The sequence below is a fragment of the Phocoena sinus genome, chromosome 2, assembly GCF_008692025.1.
Source record: "Phocoena sinus isolate mPhoSin1 chromosome 2, mPhoSin1.pri, whole genome shotgun sequence".
Classification (NCBI taxonomy): domain Eukaryota; kingdom Metazoa; phylum Chordata; class Mammalia; order Artiodactyla; family Phocoenidae; genus Phocoena; species Phocoena sinus.
Window position 1 is genome coordinate 68,818,836 of NC_045764.1, and position 22,007 is coordinate 68,840,842.

General features: G+C 39.6%; 1 protein-coding gene across 5 annotated transcripts in view; it reads right to left on the minus strand.

Annotated features, from left to right (window-relative positions):
- Positions 1 to 22,007, minus strand: part of ZWILCH (zwilch kinetochore protein) — a 40,309-nt gene that overhangs the window by 12,615 nt on the left and 5,687 nt on the right. For 3 of the 5 annotated variants that reach the window (XM_032623983.1, XM_032623987.1, XM_032623984.1), the window contains 12 exons: positions 20,670 to 20,765; positions 17,765 to 17,883; positions 14,254 to 14,453; positions 13,657 to 13,727; positions 12,834 to 12,989; positions 11,481 to 11,552; positions 7,322 to 7,415; positions 6,781 to 6,830; positions 6,018 to 6,123; positions 5,407 to 5,486; positions 4,065 to 4,221; positions 3,524 to 3,552 (listed from right to left, as the gene is read on the minus strand). In XM_032623983.1, coding sequence (XP_032479874.1) covers positions 3,524 to 3,552; positions 4,065 to 4,221; positions 5,407 to 5,486; positions 6,018 to 6,123; positions 6,781 to 6,830; positions 7,322 to 7,415; positions 11,481 to 11,552; positions 12,834 to 12,989; positions 13,657 to 13,727; positions 14,254 to 14,453; positions 17,765 to 17,883; positions 20,670 to 20,765 — 1,230 coding nt within the window. The remainder of the gene's footprint in view (positions 1 to 3,523; positions 3,553 to 4,064; positions 4,222 to 5,406; positions 5,487 to 6,017; positions 6,124 to 6,780; positions 6,831 to 7,321; positions 7,416 to 11,480; positions 11,553 to 12,833; positions 12,990 to 13,656; positions 13,728 to 14,253; positions 14,454 to 17,764; positions 17,884 to 20,669; positions 20,766 to 22,007) is intronic. The other 2 variants (XM_032623986.1, XM_032623985.1) reach the window with 2 other exon arrangements.

Here is a 22,007-nt window from a genome sequence, read left to right on the forward strand (position 1 = left end):
GAGGCCAGTACGGGGCCAACAGCTAGCGAGAAAATGGGGACCTTCATCAAAGGGCCACAAGTAAATGAATTCTGCCAACAATAAGCGAGGGAACTTGAAAGTGGATCTTTCCCTCATCAAGCCTCCAGATGACACCTTGATTTCAGCCTTGTGAAACCCTGAGCAGAGGACGCAGGTAAAATGTGCCCAACTTCCAACTCCTAGAAACTGTGAGATAATCCATTTGTGTTCATTTAAGCTTCTAAATTTTGTTAGGTGGCGACTGAAAACTAATACAGTAAGGGAAAAGTTGTGGTCATCTTTTTTTTTTTTTTTTTTTTTTTTTTTTTGCGGTACACGGGCCTCTCGCTGCTGCGGCCTCTCCCGTTGCGGAGCATAGGCTCCGGACGCGCAGGCTCAGAGGCCATGGCTCACGGGCCCAGCCGCTCCGTGGCATGTGGGATCTTCCCGGACCGGGGCACGAACCCGCGTCCCCTGCATCAGCAGGCGGACCCTCAACCACTGCACCACCAGGGAAGCCCTATGGTCATCTTTTAATTGAGTGGAGGTAATGGCAAGGGAGTAGGAGAGATCCATGGGTAATCCTAAATTACAGTTTAAAGGAAGCTATGCAAAATGTGATAGACTAATTTAATGCAAAATCATTTATAATTAAATCCAAAATATAGGGACATATTAATTGTCTTACACAGGTTATTCCAAAATGTGAAAATAACACAAGTAGGAAAATAGGCATGGTCCCAGGCAGAGAAGTACCCCAAAGCAGCCCCACTCACCACAGGCTACAGATTACAACGTTCTCCACACCTGCCACCCATATTCCCTGTGGTCTCCTGACAGCTCTGGAAGTGGCCCACCCAGGTCTTTTTCACAAAGGAACAGATCCAGATTGCCTTTCCCCTTTCTCTCTGCCCGTGCTACAACCCTGCCTGGTCTACCTCGGTCTGTCCCCAAGACCCTGCACAGAGAAGAGGTGACAGAGCCTGATGTTACTGATTACTTGGAGGCAGTACAGCCTAGTGAGGGCTTCTCAAGGTGTGGCCTGCTGTAACAGGCAGAAAACCACCCTCAAAAGATGTTCATGTCCTAATCCCAGAACCTGTGAATGTTACATTTATGGCAAAAGGAATTAAGGTTGCAGATGTATACAGTCATTTGACCTTAAAATTGGGAAAGTATCCTAGATTATGCAGGTGAGCCCAATCGAATCATATGAACCCTTAAAACTGGATGAGGGAGGCAGAGACACAGCACTAGAAGGACTTGACCCACTATAGCTGCCTTTGGAGATGGAAGAAGGGGGCCAGGAGCCAAGGTATGGGTTGGACCTTGGAAGTTGGGAACAGTCCTCAGTTTATAGCCAGCAAGAAAAAGGTACCTCTGTCCTATAATTATGAGGAATTGAATTCTGCTAATAACTCAAATGAGCAGGAAGTGGATCCTCCCCTACAGGCAGGCTCCAGACAGGAACACAGCCTGCCAACACCCTAATTTTAGCCTAGTGAGACCCAGACTAGACTTCCGAACTAGAGAACTACAGAGTAATACATTTGTGTGTGTTGCTTTAAGACACTAGGTGTGTGGTAATTTGTTACGGCAGCAATAGAAAACTAATATATCTGCAAGCCACCTGCATCAGAATCATCTGGAGATGGAGATGGTTTGTTTAAAATGACATATTCCAGGGAGTTCCCTGGTGGCCTAGTGGTTAGGATTCTGGGCTTTCACTGCCGCGGCCCGGGTTCAATCCCTGGTCGGGGAACTGAGATCCCACAAGCTCTGCAGTGTGGCTGAAAAAAAAAAGACATATTCCAGAGCCCCTAGACCTACTGAGTCACTGGGGCCCAGGAATTAGCATTTTAACAAGCCTTCTAGGAGATTCTCAAAGTTTAAGAACTATTGTGTCAGAAGTCTGGAGTCAGGGGCTTCCCTGGTGGCACAGTGGTTAAGAATCCGCCTGCCAATGCAGGGGACACGGGTTCGAGCCCTGGTCCAGGAAGATCCCACATGCTGGGGAGCAACTAAGCCCATGAGCCACAACTACTGAAGCCCACGCGCCTAGAGCCCGTGCTCCGCAACAAGAGAAGCCGCCGCAATGAGAAGCCCGCGCACTGCAACGAACTGTAGCTCCTGCTCGCCACAACTAGAGAAAGCCCGCACACAGCAACAAAGACCCAATGCAGCCAAAAAAAAAAAAAAGTCTGGAGTCAAACCATATTTTAAAAAACAGGCATATTAAATGACTTGAGGGGAATTCATAAAAATGAGGGTACTCATATTTGAGTGCTGAGATTAAGGGTGCATTGGCATTATATTCTAATTTTCAAAATGTTATTACTTTTCTAAGTATAAAAAAATGTATTAAAAGTTTCCACTAAAAATATACACCCTTAAAAAATGTTTAAACTCTGAATAGCAAAAATTAACCTCAAAAGAATCCAGCTGAGTCTTACTTTGCATAATAGATAAAGCTATAGTTTTCCTATCTTGGCATTTTTATAAGAGACCAGATGTCATTTGAAGATCCATTTTCTAAAAGAATCTTACAACAAATGTCAAGGGTCCTTATGGATGCTCTTTAATCTCCTTAACTTTCTAAATCAAGACACTAGGAAAATAAAAAAGTTCATAATCATGACCCTGAAACCCAGAAGCATCTTTTTTTTAAAAATTTAATTTATTTTTTATACAGCAGGTTCTTATTAGTCATCCATTTTATACACATCAGTGTATACATGTCAATCCCAATCTCTCAATTCATCACCCCCCCCCCCCCCCCCGCCGCTTTCCCCCCTTGGTATCCATACGTTTGTTTTCTTTTTTTTTTTTTTTTTTTTTTTTGTTTTGTTTTGCGGTATGCGGGCCTCTCACTGTTGTGGCCTCTCCCGTTGCGGAGCACAGGCTCCGGACGCGCAGGCTCAGCGGCCATGGCTCACGGGCCCAGCCGCTCCGCGGCATGTGGGATTTTCCCGGACCGGGGCACGAACCCGTGTCCCCTGCATCGGCAGGCAGACTCTCAACCACTGCGCCACCAGGGAAGCCCCATACGTTTGTTTTCTATATCTGTGTCTTAATTTCTGCCCTGCAAACCGGTTCATCTGTACCATTTTTCTAGGTTCCACATATATCAGAAGCATCTTTTGAATCAATGTTAAGGAACATAACAAATTCTTTGGAAAGTAATCCTTCATGTGTAAAAGAAATGGGTCAAGAGAATATAAAGCAAATATTCCCTTATAAGGCCTATCAAAGAAAGGCATTCCTTAACCGTTTTAGATAAATGAGAGTTGTGGGAGTACAATGGTTTAATAAGCAGGATACAACTTTATGTCAGTATCATACATTTATAAAGAATGAGAAGTGACATTGAATAGGCTACCTTTTTGTCTGTCATATTAGACAGTGTAATTGCCTGTCTTAATTTATCTGTTTCCTAGAACAGAGGCTGGCACAGAATAGACACTTAATAACTGTATGCAGAATGACCGAATAAAGAAAAACCAATTTTAGAATAAAAACTCACCAAATGATTCAAAGATGCAAGTTCTTGGCCTATGAAGAAAAAACACATATATGCAATTAAGCCTTAGGTATTATCTATAACAAATTAAGCAACCTAAGAAAAAAATTTCATAGTTCATATATAAAAGAAATGCTCAAGCTAAACAGTTTCTCACAAAAAGCCAAATTTTCTGGTACATTACACCATAAATATAAATTAATACTTATTCTAAAAATGATCACAGTTTGCCCCTAATAAAAACAACCAAGTAATGGGTATTAAAATAAAAAGCGTTTTTTATTTACTACATTAACCTCAAAGAATCTCAAAACATTTGAATTAAAGACAAACAAAAACTATAGCTAACTTTAATAAAATATCTTTATCGAGCAGGAAGCTAAGGCTCAAAAAATGGGAGTGCTTGTCTCACAGTGAACCAGGGGCAAAGCCAGGACTACAAACAATTAGGGACAAGTACAAAGATAAAATCTGAGAATACCTATGTAGCTTTTAATTTTTTGTGATGCAGCTTTTAATTTTTTGAGCTGGGAAATGGCCTTACCTATGAAAAAACAGATATAATCTTTCTTCAGTTTATCCAAACCAATTTCCAAAAGCATCTGAACTGGAACAATCCCACTGAGAGAAACCGTGTCCATGGTTCCATAGTAAGACTGATGAATGAGCTTACTTAGTAAACTGTTACTCCCACTATGAAGCTAGAAATTGCGAAAAGTTTATAAAGCCACAAATATAAATAGTCCAGTAAGCAAAAGAGAAACAAACTGCAATAGCTAAAAGCTAAAACTTATATTATAACCTTACGTTTTTCATCACCTAAAATATTTGACATTTTCTCATTACTGTCCTTCTATTATCTCTAATTTCCAACACAATCTTCTGCATTTTCTTTTTTTTTAATACTATTTTCACTTTGCACTTGTACATGGTAGCGATATACTTGTAAATATCTCACAAACACAGAAACTCTCAAGAGAAAAATTCGATGGGCAAGACTAAAATGCATAGAATGACTAATGCCAAATAGGGGTAGGGTTTGCATGCTTCTGCTCTGGAGTGTATCTCCGTTCACACCTCGGAAAGTTTCTGTCATTGTCATGAATTGGCAGTTGTGTTATTTAAAATAATTCCTATTAGATGAAGAATCTTTTTGTTTCTAGCTTTTACCTTAGATTTTTCTTCATTATAAAACCACAAATTCATTATGGAAAATCCATGAAGTACAGAAATGTATAATGCAGTTTGAGAAACTCATTTGTAACCCTACCACCAGAGGTGACTATCATATTTTAGTGTATTTGTTTCCAGGTTTTTCTCTCCAAAATTTATATTTTTTATACAATAGTGTATAATCCTGTTTTTACTGAACACTGTAAGCATTTCTCCACATCATCTGCAGCAACTATTACATGTGCCATTATGTGGCTATATCATTATTTACTTAGGCATTCCATTAATAGTGAAAACTCAGGTCATTTACAATTTTTGCTACTGTAAATGAGGCTGTAATGACTATCATGATACATAAATTTTTGATACATATTCCTGTGTATGGCCTTAGGATGGCTACATTTCGAGGATCTCAATACATTATCATAACTGCTTTTTAGAGAGTGTTCCAATTTGTACTCTCATAAGTAGTATATGAGAACAATCATTCATAGCAACAGTAACGACAATATTAGTAGCTTACAAATACTGTGCACTTAACTATGAACTAGGTGCTAAGTGCTTCACGTGAATTAAGGAACCTGTCCAAGTTTACACAGCTACAAAGTGGCAGAGCTAGAATTCAAACTCAGGCAGTCTGCTCCAGAGCTTATGTCCTTAACCAGTTTGCTATGCTGCTGAGAAAAGGTTCTCACACACACTACTAAACCTACCCATGGCTGTATATCACCACGCTGTAGACTCTGGATGATCAACGTGAAACACTTCACCAAGTCTTGGTAAGAAACCACACCTTGGAAAGCAAGTCAGTCTAACATTACTTTCATGGTTATTTCTGCAGATCAAATATGTCATTCATTTTAAGGATACACAAATGAAGTGGAAGACAAGTATCTGAACTTTATGGATGGGGAAGGGGGAAAGAAATTAAAGCCCCCCTCCCCCCCAAAAAAAGCATTTTTAAAGAAAGAAATTAAACCCATTGCCATAAAATAACATACTTAGTACAATATTATGGAATGTCTTTTCCTAATAATTATAATTTCACTAAGGTATATGTTTTGGCTCATATAAATACAGCATAAAAACCACCTAGGTCTTATACTTCCGGCAAGAGAAAAGAACAGGTTCTACGAATTGCCTTGTCTTAGGAAAATTCTTGAGTAAAATGTGCCAATGCATTATTAGAAATGAGTTTGATAAAACAGGAACCAGATGTCCACACGAGACTAGCAGTACACACTGTATTATTTTCAAAACACTTAAAAGTAAACCTAAAAAATAACAGGAAATTTTTTATTTCACAATCCTGATGGACACCTACTACTACTCATTTTGCACCACAGCTGCTCAGCAAAATCGAGATCACCCCGTACTGTGAGAAGACACTCCATGGACCGATCAACTGCAACAGAGTCATGTTTCACTGTCTGGAAAAGAAGTGAGTGTCAGAGAATACTCAGTTTATTTTTTAAAAAGTGCAACAGTTGAAGGCCAATAAGCTTTCAAATGCTGCTCTGAGAAAAGGTGGGGTCATGAACACATGCAAAGAGAGACGTGAATGCATCTTCTACAATTTCATCCACTAATGAGGAGATACAAATAAATAGACAGTGAAAAACGGGACCTCTAAAATTGTTTTTAAACTCTGATGCCTAAAAACAAGCATTCAACTTTCCTCCCATGGAAAAATATTTAATTAAATTACCTTTGTCTCAATTTTCCTATTTGTCAAATGACAACATATTAAGTGCAATTTAATAGTACCACCTGTGGCATATTAACATGCCATCTCATAACATTAATATACTATAATAATATCACCCCACAGTATAGTAACATATTCGTTTCCATTTCTCTGCAGTTAAGTGATTAATAATAAATATGTACTAGTTCTCTTTAAAAATATTCATCGGTTCTCAAGGAAAATAATCACTAGTGCTGACATTAAAGACCAACAAAAAACTACTCTCAAAATGCTACCTTGGCTGTAGCAGATCCATCTGAGATTGCATGACGTGAAAGACAACAGTACAACCAAATTTTACAAGCTCTTTCAGTGTGCATTTCCAATAATAATCACTTACCTCTGTGGTCTTTTTCGTAGAATCACCAAATTCATCCAGCTTATTTAAGTCTAGAAAGTGGCAAAAGCTTATTAACTCTGGATTTTATTTATTTTCCTTCATTCCAAATTATTTCTATCCTAATCCTATTTTCAAATGGCAAATGAGGTATTTTAGCAAATTACTTAACTCTCCAATGAAGGTCAAAATAGATACCCACTAGGTAGGGGTGTAAAGATGAACTAAGATACAATGAAAGACCCTGACACACAATGTCAAGCACATGGTAGGTGCTCAAAGGTTACAATCTCAAATATGATTTCAGTATATAAAATGTAAATTAAATAAGTATTATTAATTCTTAAAATCACTGAGACCTTTACAGTTAGCAATTCAGAATGGAAGCTGCCCCCTCACCATGACAGACCTCATAGCTTTAGATATATCCCAACCAAAAAGAATATCAAGCATAAAAAGACAATTTACATTTAAATATAGCAAGCTTAAATACCCAGTTAAGGAAAGTAAACAAAAAACAAGCATGAGTTAGGAAAACAAACACCATTCAGAAATTCCTGCACAAGTTCAACAGCAGATTTTGCTTCCAGAGACTCAGGCCATTCAGTTACACCAGTCCTCAAACCATCAGCTAAAACCTGCGAGAGATTAAAAAAAAAACAAACCCAAAAAACTTGTTAGCAAAAAACATAGTTTAATCAGTAAAATGTATTTAGTAATAATATTCGTATATATATATATATATATATATATATATATATATATATATATACACTTTTTTTTTCTTTTTTACTTGGCCATACCACGTGCTTGTGGGATTTTAATTCTCTGACCAGGGATCAAACCCAGGTCCTCGGCAGTGAGAGTGTGGAGTCCTAATCACTGGACTGCCAGGGAATTCCTAGTACCTTGAATTCTTCAATGTTTAATGAGATGCCAGGAACTGTTCTAAATGTTTCATATGCAGTATGTTATTTAATCCTCACAAAAACCCTGTAAGGCAGATACTACTAGCACTCCCATTTTACTGAGACTAAGAGGTTAATTAACTTGCTTAAGGTCACACAGTAACTGACAGTGCTAGTACATATATCCAGCAGTCTTATGCTAAAGATGGTATTCTGAACTCTCATTATGTGTGCATAGGTGTTATAAAGGATTCAAGACCTATGAGCCTGCCTTGAAGACACTTCTAATTTTGGTTAAGAAGGACTGATAATACAGATGAAATAACTGGGGAACAAAAATGTGAGACTGAGTGGAAGTTTACATAAAAATACCATGAATGTGTATGCCTATACCTACAATATCTAAACTGAACTAAGGAAAGAGGTCGAGGTCAAGATAGGCTGGAATGGCCAGAGGAACGATGTGAAACATTAGCTCAACTCAAATGCAGGAACCATTGGCTACAGAGCAGGGGATAAGATGAAGAAGGTGGGATGCTTCCACCAAGGGTGGCGAAAACACCCAGGAAACAGTGGCAAATAAGAGTACAAGGAATAGGGATTAGACAGAAATAGTGGTCTTAAAACTTAAAAAGATTTTTTATTTCATTTGGAAGACAACAGCCATTGTTGATTTTTTGACAGGAAAATGACATGATCAAGCAGCTAAGAATTCTCCCGTCAGAAATACTCAGGATAGAGTCTAAGGAAAAAAGAAAGTACAGTGTTTCTCAATAAGAGTGAGATCATCCTCCATCCCAGGGAGTCTCTGGAAAAACGTGAAGATAAATTTTGGTGTCACAGTGACTGTGTGTACAGGAGCACTTTGAGCATTTAGTTTGGTGGGGGCCAAGGATGCTACACATCTTGCAATGTGTAAAATGGTCCCAAACCACAAAGAATGATCCTGCTCAAGATGCCCAGAGTGTGTGTCCCTGTTGAGAACAATGAAGGATCATTAGAGTGGTCCAGAAGGGAGGTAATAAGGGCTTTAACTAAGATGGGCACAGTGAGATACCTCAAAGCGAAAAAAAACAAAAAACAAACAGTACGTTCGACAGAAAGAGAGAGACAGACAGACAGAAATATATAAGGAATAGAAGAAAAGAAAAAAATCCTATTTATAAAAATACAGGGGATTGAACTTGGAGAGACGATGGCCACGTGCACATCTAAGAGTCTGTGAATTTCTAAGGGAGATTATAACAAAGAATGGACTTTCAACTCCGACAGACAGACATGTATTCGAATGAGTTTTAAACCAGCCCTTCCACTTACCAGTTGCTGACACCTCAGGCAAAATAACCGAACCATCTAGCACCACATGCTGGGCACACAGTAGAGTGGCAGCTTCTAGCTGTGGCAGTAACTAGAGATACTTCTTACTAAAGTAAAAGACAGGGTTTCTAGCCTGTGAAACTGAAGGAATGATGAAATCGCAGAAATAAATGGGGGGCTTATTAAGGGGATCTAGTCTGGAGATTTCAAGTTTCATTTTGGACATAGTGAATTGGAGGGAAGAGCCCTCTACTCAAATGGGAACTAATTTGATGGAAGTGGGAAAGATCAGAAGTGGTAGCAGCTTAAAGATGGGAGTCTGGAGTTCCCTCATAAAGGCATTAATCAAATCACTAAATGGACAAGCCCTCTGCCGGGGTGGAGAAAGGAGGGCAGCAACAGGAAGGGAGAAGTATGACGGAAGCCCACAGGAAGGGTCCTGAAAGAGGAGCTCTCAAGAAAGAAGAAAGGTGAGAAAGGTAGAAAAAGTACCAAGTTTTTTACAAATGGGGAAATAATGAGAGGAGGTAAAAGTATGAAAAACACCTGCTACTGTGCTAGAAGCTGAAGGCACAATGGGGTACTTGGCACTCAAGCCTAGTAAGGGAGACAGAGAAGTCAATAAATTACTGTTTGATAAACCGTCTGACAAGGGGGGTGCGTAAAGTTCTACAGCAGCACGAAGCACAGGCAGCATAAGCTATTCTGGGGGATCAGGGCAATCATCTGAGGTGACAATGTCACAGACAGCTAACCCAGCAAAGAGGTGGAAGAAGGGCACACTAGGCAGAACAACACACACACACACACACACACACACACACACACACACACACAAACCAGAAAGTGACAGTGTGATGGGACTGGAGCTGCTACAAGCAGGGAGCTCAGTATGGCAAAGTAGGGAGTGAGATTAAGCTAAAGAAATAAGTAGGAGCCAATAAGAACATGAAAAGATGCTCAATGTTATTAGCCATCATGGAAATGCAAATCAAAACCATAATGAGGGACTTCCCTGGCGGTCCAGTAGTTAAGACTCCATGCTTCTACTGCAGAGGGCACCAGTTCAGTCCCTACTTGGGGAACTAAGATCCCGCATGCCTAGCGGCACGGCCCCAAGAAACAAAACAAAAAAACCCCATAAACAAACCATAATGAGATACCACTTCCCCCCCACTAGGATGGCTGTAACAACAATAAAAAAGACAGTATCAAGCACTGGCAAAGATATGGAGAAAATGGAACCCGCATACACTGCTGGTGGGAATGTAAAATGATTCAGCCCCTTTGGAAAAGATAGTTTGGCAGTTCCTCAAAAGGTTAAACATAGAGTTACCATATGACCCAGCAACTCCACCCAAGAGATGTGTAAACATATGTCACATAAAAACTTATACACGACTATTCACGGCAGCATTATTCATAAATAGCCGAAAAGTAGAAACAACCAAAACATATATCAACTGATGAACGGATAAACAAAAATGTAGTACATATGCACATTGGAATGTTATTCAGTAATAAAAAGGAACAAAGTATTACAGAAAGTAGATTAGTGGCTGCCAGGGGCTGGCAGGGGTGGGAGGTTTCTGCTAATGGGTATGGGGTTTCTTTTTTGGGTGATGAAAATACCCTAAAATTAAATATGGTCATGGTTGTACAACTCTGTCAGTATACTAAAAACTATTGAATTGTATACTTAAAACGAGTGAATTTTATGGAATGTAATTTCTATCTCAATAAAGCTGTTAAAAAAAAAAGAAAAAAGAAGTAAGTAGGGCAGTGACTGGATATAACTGGTTTTGTACGCCAAGCTAAGACATTTGGAATTTCTACTGCATTAAAATGACTCCCCCCAACGCCCCACCAGGACTTCCCTGGTGGTCCAGTGGTTAAGAATCCGCCTTCCAATGAACTAAGATCCCACATGCCACGGGGCAACTAAGCCCGCCCACCTCAACTAGAGAGGAGCCGTAAGGAAAGATCCCGCATGCCGCAACTAAGACCCGATGCAGCCAAAAGTAAATAAATAAACACATAAATAAACAAAATGAGCGCCCCCCCCACACCCCTGAGATGGAATTTGTAGAGTGGAGCTTAAACTACTGAAACATAAAAACACATGCTCATTAATCTTCAGCATCAATCAAAATCCCAGTTAGTAACAAGCAGATTATACACACATTTGGAATTAACTGGCAACTGACTCACCCGGAAAGAGGGGAATCCATCATACGAATAAAACTCAAATACTTCGTAGAAAAGGCAAAAGAACTGTTACCCATTAACTACTAACTGATGAATGTTCCCTTTAACTGCAAGGACAATTACCACACAGTAACACTGCCCCAATTGCCAAGCACATAACATTTGGAACAAATTTTGAAGAACACAAAACTAACTAACAATGACACTAGCAAACATTTTGATGAAAACATGAGATTTAATACAAGTTACAAATTCTAGAAGGATACTCACAAGGAGAAATTTCAGTTGTCTGTGAAGATGATTCAGAGGACCTCTGGGCTCTCCCAATTCCACCTTAATATTCTAAAAAGTTCCCAGAGTCAGTTTTCACTGGTAATCCCATCTTCTCTGCATCAGGGTCACAGTTATTTGCATTTCAAACTACCCACACATTTAAAAATATATTTCATGAAGCACTAGTGAATTGAAAAAGTAGGTCAATACTGCATTTAGAACACCTTCCCCAGGGATACCATAGGCCCTGCCCATCCCAATACAGTACCCTAAATTCAGGCCACCAGAACCCCTCTCTATACCACAACTGCAACTACATGGAACACATGCTCTCCTACTCCGTCCCACTGAATTTCCAAAAGGACAAGGAGTAGAAATATAAATAAATACATCTCAAGACTCGGTGACAAATTTAGCATTACCACACACCAAAAACAACACACTCCCTCCCCCAATAAATATGCTCATTAGACTTCTAAGTGTTAAATCTACAATGTGCTGTCTTAGCCAGAGGTCAAAGCTTTATAAACCTAAATCCTTAAAAAAAAAACGCGGGGGGGATGGTTTGAAAGAGAAGAAAATAGTAAATGCCAGTACGTAAATTCCTATTGCAGGAAAAGAAAAGCGCTAAAAATATAATTATCCATGAGCCACCACTCTGAGGAAACCACTTGTAACACTATACAGGCCTTTGTGTACACATTTTTAAAAACCATAGTTGAGATCCTACTGTACATATAATTTTGTACTTTTTGGGTCTTTTTTTTTTTCCCCTTAATAATAAGCATTTTCTCTCATTATTAAAGATACTTTAAATCATGATTTTAAAAATATATATACACTATCTCATCATGAAAACCTATTTAAATCATTTTCCTACTGACTATTCAGGTTTTGTTTTTAATATTTTCTAAACACAGCTATGTGACTGCATTGAATATCTTTGTCCATATATTTTTGTTACCAATTCTGATTAATTTCTTAAGAGAGATTCTAGAAATGTAAATATAGGGTGAAAGGTCTGAATAGAATAATGACTCTTGATATGTTGCCAATATCTGTACTCTTTTAAGAACAGCAGAGACTATAAGTCACTGTGATGATTCCGTTTGAGTTCCCACTCAAGAGACTTTATTAATCATAATCGCAGCACTGTGGATAACTGATAGATCAGATCACCTGGCAAAACCTCCACTGGCTGCTCTGGTGAGACTTCAGGGGCAAGCTGAGCCTTTCAGAGATGCCCAGGGAGAGCTAAGCCTGGGGCTGGGCTGGAAGCATGGAGCACTAGCAACAGGCAAGTTCAAAGTAAATCCACACTGAGTAAACACAACAGAAAGAAGCTCCTACCAGAGTTGCAGTTGAAGAGAGTGGAGGGATTTGAAGAATCTCATCCACAGGACTCCAGGAAATATCCAAAGTGATCGTAGTTTGTGAGGCAGCAACTGTATCATCCAAGGCAGTGGACTTAAAGAGCTCATACTGGGCAAAGCCGCTGGCTGTTAACTGAAAGAGTGCATCCAGCAGACCATTAGCTATGCTTTCACAAGGCCAAAGGCCCATTATCAAAATGACTTTGATTCTTTTCCCAAAAGAAAAAGTGTTGAGGACTTCCCTGGTGGTACAGTGGTTAAGAATCCACCTGCCAATGCAGGGGACATGGGATCAAGCCCTAGTCCGGGAAGATCTCATATGCCGTGGAGCAACTAAGTCTGTGAGCCACAACTACTGAGCCCACATACCACAACTACTGAAGCCCATGAGCCCTAGAGCCTATGCTCCACAACAAGAGAAGCCACCACAATGAGAAGGCTGTGCACCATAATGAAGAGTAACCCCTGCTCGCCACAACTAGAGAAAGCCCACGCACAGCAACGAAGACCCAACGCAGCCAAAAATAAATAAATAAATAAACTTATAAAATAAATAAACATGTTTAAAAAAAAAGTGCCATGCTTTTATCCCAAATGGAAAAATATGACAATTCTTTTTCATCACAAAGATTAGCTAAAAGGCAAGGCATATATTTTCAGTCATTAGTTGATATGAAAATAAACATTTTGATACTACAGAAAAATATCTAGTCATATTAGGAGTGAAAAAACCTTTACACTAGGAAGGCAGATTGGTAGCAGTTTGAAGAAAATAATATGAATAGAAGAGAAATACTTACAGTAGACAAGTGATGTCTTTTCTTGTGTGAATTTTTGAGGTCTTCAAGATTTACAGAATAATTTTTATCAGCTATAGGACATGAAAGAAAGAAAATACTTTACAGGTACAATTCAAAATTACATCATTAGAACTAGAAAAGTATAATCCCTCAAATTCTGAGGGTATCACAACTTAACACTAATGATTGTTGAAATTAAATTTTAAATCACAGATGAAATGTTTTTAAAAGAAGGAAAGTGGAACAGAGGTCAATAATACTACCAAAAGTATAATTAAAGGCCCACTATGAAATTGGAATTATATTCAACTTTTTTATCCTCCAATGAAAACTTCCAAAAATACACACATATAAATGAAATGAAACCCAAATAAAACAGCCATAAACTTCTGTTCGGACTTCTGGAAATCTGTTTCTGGACTATCTCCTACATGCTGCAAGTTACACATTGCAGTAGATTCATGGTGGCTAACACAAGTTCCACTGTGTGCACTTCCCTCTTAACAATATCAAGTTTCAGTAAAGACCACAAAGCAATAAGTATACAAATAAATATATACACACACACACACAAAAGTAAGAGAAGTGAGCTCTCACCTTTACAGGTGACCATGCACAAGACAATTCCTGTGATGATGTTATTGGTTATGATAAGCTCAGCTCCCAGCCAACAGGTACCTTCAGGATCTGAACCATCACACCTTACCCAAAGGGGAGGAAGGGCAATAACTGGCCGATTAATCTTCAAATGGGTCATATTAGGATTGTGAGCCATGGTGTAAAGTCCAATTAACTGCCTTGGAAACAACAGTAGGAAGAATAAATTAGACGTAGAGACTGTCAATCAGTCAAAAGTTTTCTTTTCCAAAGATATCATGAACAGTAGCTACGATTCTGACTCTGATCCCACTTCTGATCACCATCTAAGATTTTATACTCAATTCCAATGTGTGGGGTTTTTCCTTACACCAAGCAATTCTGACACCAGCTGGGTATCCTACAATTCAACTCAATTCTGACACTATCTACCCAAAGATAGCATCAGCTCCCACAGGTTAAAGCCTCAGTCCTACAAGACTGCCTCCCCCCAACTTCCAATCGCCAAATTCCAAGTCAAGGTTGTCATCTGTGTGTCTATAGATCGCAGGTCCCAACAACCCCCTCCTTGGATTAAATTAACATGCTAGGGCTGCTCAAAGAACTCAGAGAAACATTTTACTTGCTAGATTACCAGTTTATTATAAAAGCGTAGAACTCAGAAACAGCCAGATGGAAGAGATGCAAAGGGAAAAGTATGAGGAAAAGGGCATAGAGCTTCCACGGCCTCTCCTAGCAAGCCACTCTCCCAGCACCTCCATGTGTTCACCAACCCAGAAGCTCTCCAAACCCTCTCCTTTTAGGTTTTTATGGAGGTTTCATTACATAGTCACAATTGATTAAATCACTGGCCACTGGTGACTGAATTTAACCTCCAGCCCCTCCCCCCCCCCCCCCAGGTTGGGTGGGACTCAAAGTTCCAACCCTCCAGTCACATGCTTGGTTCCCCTGGCAAGCAGCCCCCATTCTTAGGTTACCTGGTGTGGGGTTCAAAAGTCACCTCATTAACATAAAAAAAGACACCTTTATAGTTCTCCACACCTAGAAAATTCCAAAGGTTTCAGGAGTTGGGTGCCAGGAACAGCAGACAAAGACCAAATATGTTTCTTATTATACATCACAATATCACAGAATCCCAGAAACAAAAATCTGGAAATTAAGTGGCAAAATACATAAAAGTTTCACCAAGTGAAGAAGTGGGAGCAGGGTACACGAGGCAGATCAAGAAGTGACAAAAAAAAAAAAATGACAAAGTGGGCTTCCCTGGTGGCGCAGTGGTTGAGAGTCCGCCTGCCGATTCAGGGGACCTGGGTTCGTGCCCCGGTCCGGGAAGATCCCACATGCCGCGGAGCGGCTGGGCCTGTGAGCCATGGCCGCTGAGCCTGCGCTCCGCAATGGGAGAGGCCACAACAGTGAGAGGCCCGCGTACTGCAAAAAAAAAAAAAAAAGACAAAGTGTAGCTACTACAAGCAGGGAGTTCAATATGTGATAGATGGTCATTGGGAGTGGAAGTAGGCTGTGAGATTAAGCAAAAGAAATAACAGAATATGTCACTTATATCTCAGTAAACCTGGGGGGTGGGAGAAAGTAGAAGCCAATAAATATATGAAAAGATGCTTGAGGTCATTACTCATGGAACACTTAAGGAAATTTGAATAGATGGTAATGTAACAATGTTAAATTTCCAGATTTTGATGACTGTTCTGTGGTTATATAAGAGAATGTACTAGATTCTAGGAAATACATAGTGAAGTATTTAGGGGTGAAGGAGCATGATGTCTCCAACATACTGTTAATATTTCATTTAAAAAACTGTGTGTGTGTGACACGTGTTTGTTATACAGATGGGGGAGTGGGCAGGAGCAGAGGAGGAGGAACAAGTGACAGAATCACAAAGCAGAGACAGCAAAATGTAAATAATGGTCAATCTGGTTAAGGGTACACAGAAGTTCCTGAACTATTCTTTTAATTTTTCTGTAAATTTGAGTGTATCAGAATTAAAAGTTACCAAAAATACGGCTTAAAATTTTTTTTCAAAGAGATGAAAGCTAAATTTATTACCAACAGATGTTCAGAAAAGGCATTTCTAAGGGATTGTACTTCAATAAAGAAATACAATAATCCTAGAAGGAAGGTCTGAAATGCAAGAAGAAATGGAGAGCAAAGAAATGATAAGCCTATGGATAAATCCAAACAAACACTGGCTGGAGAAAACAATGCAAATAAATAATGTTCAAGTTACGGGACAGAAAAGCAAAACAGGCCAAACATGACTTAAAATCAAGAAGCCAAGAAAGAAAAGATTTTAAAAGCTTCTACACAGCAAAACAAAACAAAAAAACCCCACCATGGGGGCTTCCCTGGTGGTGCAATGGTTAAGAATCTGCCTGACAATGCAGGGGACACGGGTTAGAGCCCTGGTCCGGGAAGATCCCACATGCCACAGAGCAACTATGCCCGTGAGCCACAACTACTGAGCCCGCGTGCCACAACTACTGAAGCCCTTGTGCCTAGATCCCGTGCTCCACAACAAGGGAAGCCACCACATTGAGAAGCCCGCGCACCACAACTAAGGGTAGCCTGCGCTCTCTGCAACTAGAGAAAGCCCGCGCGCAGCAACGAAGACCCAAAACAGCCCAAAATAGATAAAATTAATTAAAAAAAAAAACCCACCATGAAAGAAAGTGACTTTGTGAATATTGTTATTATGGTCCTTATTCTCTAATATTGTTATATATATAACCGGATCCTCCAGGACTCCTTGACAGCAAAGACTTCTTGGTTTTGGAGTTGAGGGAGGCTGGGCAGACAGAAAGTCATATGTTGGGGGTGGGTAGTGAAACTGGCAAAGCAGACAGAGGCGGTAGGGTTTCTAACAGGGGCACTACTGGCATCTGGGTGGGATAATTCCTCGTTGGACAGGAGAGCCCCATGCATTGCAGGACATTTACCATCCATGGCCCAGGCCAAAAGCTCCCCTGAATCACTGTGACAATCAAAAAGTATCCCTACATATTTCCAATTGCCTGATGAGTATGGCACCCCTCATGGAGGACCACTGGATTGGATGCTGAAGGCTCATATGTGTCACTCATAAGGAATTTGGATTTTATCATGAGGCAAAAGAACCACTGAAGGATTTTTAAGCAGGGAAGCAATACAATCAGGCTTTCATTTTATAAAGATCACTCTGGCAGCAGTGAGGAAAAAAGATTGGCAAGGAACCAGATTAGAAATAAGGAAAACAATTACGAAGCAACAACAGTAAACAGTATAGGGGAATGGAGAAAGGGAAGATCACCGCAGTCGTCTTAGTTAGGCTTGGGATACCTATGGTACAGTCAAGGGACAGTCAAGTAGAGCTATCCTTAGAGAATTGAGTATACACATCAAGGGGGAGGCGAAAGGAGAGAGGGAGGGATCTAGCTAGATACATATTTTTTCCCCAATGTTTATAAGAACACTTCTATTTAAATCCTACCCTCCACCCCTACACTAAGAAAAAACTTACCTGGCTCTCCCAACTGGTAAAGCAAGTGGTCCAACATTTTCACCAGTAGAGAAATCAGAAATAGCAGTTTCTTCAGACTGTAGCTCTTCAACATGACTTGTTTCTTCCTTTTCTAAAGGCTTTAAAAATGTTTAATTATTTAACCAGGTAAAAGAACACTTAAGGTAACAGTCAACTCTTTACTATGCTAGAACATAACATACTGATTTCTAAACGCTTAAGCACAAAATGACTGGGTTATGACAAGAATCATAGCTACAAATCAATTTGGTAGTAATAAATCTCACCGTCAGAAGCATTTCCACTGTCCTATAAAGATATTGATCTAAGTTGCTACTGATAAAGGAAGTATCTGATACCATCAGAAAAGGAAGTGCTCTACCACGTACCAAATGATATACAAACACCAAGGGAAACCCATGGAAGGCTCCCTGATTTTGTCACTCCACAAACTTGAAGGTTCACAGCCCTTACTCCTTAAGTCTATTCCTCTTAGGGCTATCAGCTCTCATTTGTGTTTCTGATATCCATAATTTTACGAATTAACATTTCCTGAGCATGTACTATGTACCAGTACTGTTGCAAGCTTTCTTTCATTTTTCATAAAAACCCTGAGATAGATACTATCATTAACCCTGTTTTATTGACCTGAAAACTGAGCTAGTGAATGGCTGAATAGCTTGCCTAGAATAACACAGCTGCTGCGCGGCAAAACTAACATTTGAATCTAGGTAGTCTGACTTCAAAACTCAAGTTCTTATCCACTAAGCTCTTCTAGCAGTCAATACTTAATAGGTATCTGACCTAGATGTTTCCTCAACTTTGAATTTCTTCTGCCAGATTCCAGATTTTATTCCCTTCCAGGCCTGGGTTTCCAAATAGTTCCTAGAAGTATCCAAGAAATGTTATTTTTCCTTCCGTTCTACTTTTCAATATCCATCTACCTAAAACTCATGCTTTAAGCTCTACTGATCTTTGTAGAAATAAAGCCCATTTTAATTGTTCCCCAACCAAAAACGCCAGGTAACTCCTCACAACTCCAAGCTGCATCCTCACTAGTAGCCCGACCAATTTCCACAAATTCCTCTGCTCACCTTTACCTTTTCCCAGGTAACTCATCTTCACCCGACCAACTTCATTTTTTCAGCTTTTGCTCAACAAACATTTTCCCTTCTATGGGAAAAGTCTAAATTCAACCACATAATTCACCTATAATTATTTTCCAAGCATCTGTCCACCACTGATAAGCATCATTAGTACAAAAGACAAATAAATATGTCCCCTCCTCAGAAAGAAGTTTCTGTGTGTATTTAAAATAAAGAGCTCTCTGTTCATTCATCTCAATCCCGGTCCAGACAGCATGTGGGCCCTAAAGCAGACAAAGATATTCCTTCTAAAGGAACATCCACTTTCCCCTATTAGACCCTGTTCCTATCTACTTCGGGAAACAATATACCCAAGAATGGGTCCTGGCCCCAAAGCAACTGTGTAATGTGACAGCGTTATCAGCACTCAGTTAACATCACTGTTACTGCTCTGCCAAAACAGTTCCCGAACTTCAAACACAAAGGTGCCGTGTGCAGGGCAGAACTAGAGATGCACATGTAGAGAACAAACGTATGGACACCAAGCGGGGAAAGCGGCGGGGGTTGGGGGAGTGGATGAATTGGGAGATTGGGATTGACATGTATACACTAATATGTATAAAATAGATAACTAATAAGAACAATAAGTAAAATAAAATTCAAAAATTGAAAAAAAAAAAGAGAAAAAAATCCCCCACAAAAGTGTAAGGCTGTAATTATAAAGTGATGCAAAAAATAAGAAGTCCCCTCTTGTTACTTTTAACAAGCAAAAATTAAAGTAGAAATTTACAAGTCATAGCTACTTATGCTGTGCTGTTCAAAACAGTAGCCACCCACCAGCCACATGTGGCTTTTGAGCACCTGAAATGTGGCCAGATCAAATTGAGATTTAAGTGTAAAATACATACCAGATTTTGAAGACGCAGTATGGAAAAAAGACCTTAAAATCTCATTAATGATTTTTATATTAATTAGGTAGTGAAATGATAACATTAGATAAATTAGATTAAATAAAAGCATTATTAAACATAATTTCAGACCCAGCAATCCCACTCCTAGCCATTTACAGTAAAGAAAACTGTGCTCACATAAAATTCTGTATAAAAATGATTATAGTAGCTCTATTAGTGATCATTGAAGACTGAAAACAACCCAAATGTCCTTCAAAGGATGAATGGGTAAAGAAACTGTGGTACATCCATACCACAGAATACTACTCAGCAGTTAAAAGAAATGAACCATTAATACACAACTTGAATGAATCTCAAAGGCATTATAAAACTGAGTGAAAGAAGCCAGACTCAAAAGGTTACACACTTTTGTATGATTCCATTCATGACATTCTTAAGAAGATAAAGCTACAGTGAGGGAGAAGAGGGAATGATTTTTTTTTGAATTTTTCTTTATTTTTTTATACAGCAGGTTCTTATTAGTTATCCATTTTATAGAGGGAATGATTTTAAAGGGATAGCACAAGGGAGTTTTTTGGGGTGATGGAACTGTTTTGTGTTCTGATTATGATGGTGATTACCAGATTGTAGACATGTGTTAAAATTCACACAACTGAACAACAAATGAAAAAGTCAATTTTACAGTATAAAAATTAATTACCTTTTTTTGCAATGAGGCTACCAGAAAATTTTTAATTACGTATGTGGTTCACATTATCTCTCTGTTGGACAGCACTGTACTTACTACTAAAAGATATTAGAATCCACTGTCACTAACATGCTGACAAGAAAATGTATACATTTGAGATTGTCCACAAGACACCAAATTTGGCTGTTAAGAATTAACCACAAAGCCCAAGCACTACTTACCACTTTTTCCACGATGAATACTGTGTCATTTTCATTTAGAATATTTTTCAAAGGGTTTGGTTGGCCTTTGCTGATCAACTGCACTTGAACATCAGCCTATTAAAAATGGATTAAGGTCCAGCAATGTTATAGATACACACATATATATGTACAAATATTTAAACACATAAAGACCAGTTCTATGCAAGTAACTGGAAAAGAGAATTTGAACAAGATGTAATGGTTTTTTTTGTTTTTTGTTTTTTTTTGCGGTACGCGGGCCTCTCACTGCTGTGGCCTCTCCCGTTGCGGAGCACAGGCTCAGCGGCCATGGCTCACGGGCCCAGCCGCTCCGCAGCATGTGGGATCTTCCCGGACTGGGGCACGAACCCGTGTCCCCTGCATCAGCAGGCGGACCCTCAACCACTGTGCCACCAGGGAAGCCCAAGATGTAATGTTTTCAAAATATAATTTCATTTATTCTTTGCCCATGTTGTTTTTCATGTTGAGAAAATCTAGCTGGGGAATTCTCTGGCGGTTGAGTGGTTAGGACTCTGCACTTTCACTGCCGAGGGCGCGGGTTCAATCCCTGGTCGGAGAACTAAGATCCCTGCAAGCTGTGGCATGGGCAAAAAAGAAAAAAATTCTAGCTCTTATATCTGTTATCTATGTGCTTCAAGGCCCACCTAAAGAGCACCCTGCCTTGTAAGACCTTTTGATTAGGATCACACTGACATCCTCTTCCCCTAATCATATTGGATTTACTGTAATGAACCATAAAATTAGCTCTTCACTAAATATTATCTTTTTTTCTGATTGTACTATGGAATTAGAACTTTATCAGTTTATAGGAACTGCATATTTCTTCATTCCAATTGCAATAAACATTTATTGTAGAAAAGTTTGGAAACAGGTAGTTAAAAGAGATTTTTAAAAACTGATCTATAATTCTACTAGCCAGAGTAGTCACTACTATTATTAGTCTTTTTGGTGTATATTTTGCCTGATCTTTTTCCAGACATATAAATAAATCTATTTAAAGAGAAACATATCGGGACTTCCCTGGTGGTGCAGTGGTTAAGAATCTGCCTGCCAATGTAGGGGACACAGGTTCGATCCCTGGTCGGGGAAGATCCCATAGGCCGCAGAGCACCTAAGCCTGCGAACCACAACTACTGAGCCCGCATGCCACAACTACTGAAGCCTGCGTGCCTAGAGCCCGTGCTCCGCAACAAGAGAAGCCACCACAGTGAGAAGCCCGCGCAGAGTAGCCCTGCAGAAGCTACTCTTCTGCAACGAAGAGTAGCCCACACTCACCACAATTAGAGAAAGCCTGCGCGCAGCAACAAAGACCCAACT